General features: G+C 40.3%; 1 protein-coding gene across 1 annotated transcript; it reads left to right on the top strand.

The window, feature by feature from the left end:
• Nucleotides 1-738: 738 nt before the first annotated feature.
• LOC147892362 (plectin-like protein) lies at nucleotides 739-1,160 on the top strand. The gene is made up of 2 exons (XM_087387352.1): nucleotides 739-935; nucleotides 1,015-1,160. Exons 1-2 carry the CDS (start codon nucleotides 764-766, stop codon nucleotides 1,158-1,160), a joined length of 318 nt encoding a protein of 105 aa, XP_087243478.1. The 5' UTR covers nucleotides 739-763.
• Nucleotides 1,161-1,624: the final 464 nt, after the last annotated feature.

Raw genomic sequence — 1,624 nt, 5'->3', positions numbered from 1 at the left:
TCAAAAGAAAAAAAAGTATAACACTTCTCTAAATGAGATGAAAGCACCTATTGGCTCTCACCTAATTCCTCCATTAGTTTTCTCATCTATACTTCCCATTTGTCTATATTAAAGACATATATCCCATATATCCAACGTTACTTGAGGAGAAATTTACTTCTCAATGGTCCAATTAGCTGTTTTGTTAATTGAAAAGGTGGCATAGCCCAATTCAAAGGGATAGTTTAATTGAGCTAACATTGAAGAGATATCTTTAAATTTTAATGAGAACTTGTGACTTGAAGTCAAGACATCAATTATCCGCTCATAGGTGCTTTCCATTTGGCTTAATAAGATGTTGTGGAAGAAGTAAATAGTTAAAATTTTGTGTGATTAATCGTAACGATAAAAGATTAAGCCATAATCTTGCATGAATTTGCTCTCTTTGCCCTTGTATAATTGGAATATCTCCATCGTTTTACCTTAAAAATCAATTGAATTCTTCCATTGAAAAAAATAACCCTTTCAAATCAATTGAATTCTTCCATTGAAAAAAATAACCCTTTCAAGCGAGCTTTTTTGCTTAAGTAAAGTTACATTTATGGAATGATTTGTTGGGATTAAGGGCCTTAGAATAGGAAGATGGGCTAATGCAGGAAGTAATCAGGGAGCAATAATTGAACAAGATTCATGTTCCAAATTTAAAATCTCATAAAATACTTGGAGGCAATGAGAATTCAAATTGCCAGGAACGTTGCGTTGCGTGCTGTGTTGTGACAAAGCTATGGCGATGCCGAAATACGACCCAGAAGCCCTCATCCGCATGCACGATGAATTCATTCCCACGCTTCGGAACTCCTCTGAAGCCTCCTGCATGGACGACCTCGACTCTCTTCTCTCGCGCTTCACCTCGACTTGCGAAGAAGCTCGCGTGCAGCTCCTCTCCCACATCGAAGGCAAGAGCCCTCAGCTCCTGGACTCTGTTTCGGTTTTCTTGACTGGCGCAATGAGTTCTCAAGCTAGCCTTGTCGCCAGATTCGCAGAAAAAGGTGTCCGCAGCAGAAAAGACTTTGCAGGAAGCTCGTGAGAAGGATGAGGCGGAGGTTTCGGTGGAGGCCCTTCGGAGTAATCTAGAAAGTCTTCTCCATCGGCAAAGTCTGCTAAGAGAAGAAGAGAGATAAGTTTTGAAACTTTTGCCACCATTATATCGAAAAATTCCTCAAGGTTGAGTTTTGACTCTGTTTTTTGGGTATTTTTGCATTTGAACACAAGCGACGCAGACTGTTTGGAAGCTTTGCACGAGCGCCGTCAATCTTTGCAGGACTGTAGGGAGGCATTGAGGAAGGCTGAATCAGAATTGCAGCGCAATCGGTACTCTTTCAACTACCATCTCTGTTATTTGGACTTCCATGTAACCTGAAACCTTAAATCAATATAAGATCATGCATCCACTACCATAGAAGGTCCGGATACCATGTCAAAACAAGCGAGTGCTGCAGCCGAAGACTTCCCCGAGATAATACGAGAGAACATTCAGATGTATAGCCAAAAAGAATATGTATTAATGTAGAAACCAAATACAATGCATGAACTGACACCTACAGCATACTGTCACTGAGATAAGGCACCAAAACCGGCCTTATAT

The sequence above is a fragment of the Dipteris shenzhenensis genome, chromosome 16 (genome assembly GCF_047967505.1).
Source record: "Dipteris shenzhenensis isolate YYH24624 ecotype China chromosome 16, Dip_SZ_1.0, whole genome shotgun sequence".
Classification (NCBI taxonomy): domain Eukaryota; kingdom Viridiplantae; phylum Streptophyta; class Polypodiopsida; order Gleicheniales; family Dipteridaceae; genus Dipteris; species Dipteris shenzhenensis.
Note: the sequence above shows the minus strand (reverse complement) of the source record. Positions and strands in the feature narration are given on the sequence as shown.

Excerpts from the sequence above, each read along its gene's own strand:
- LOC147892362 (XM_087387352.1), top strand. The coding sequence starts at position 764 with ATGGCGATGCCGAAATACGACCCAGAAGCCCTCATCCGCATGCACGAT. Across the intron at positions 936-1,014 it reads GCTCCTCTCCCACATCGAAG|ATTCGCAGAAAAAGGTGTCC; the intron begins GCAAGAGCCCTC and ends CCTTGTCGCCAG.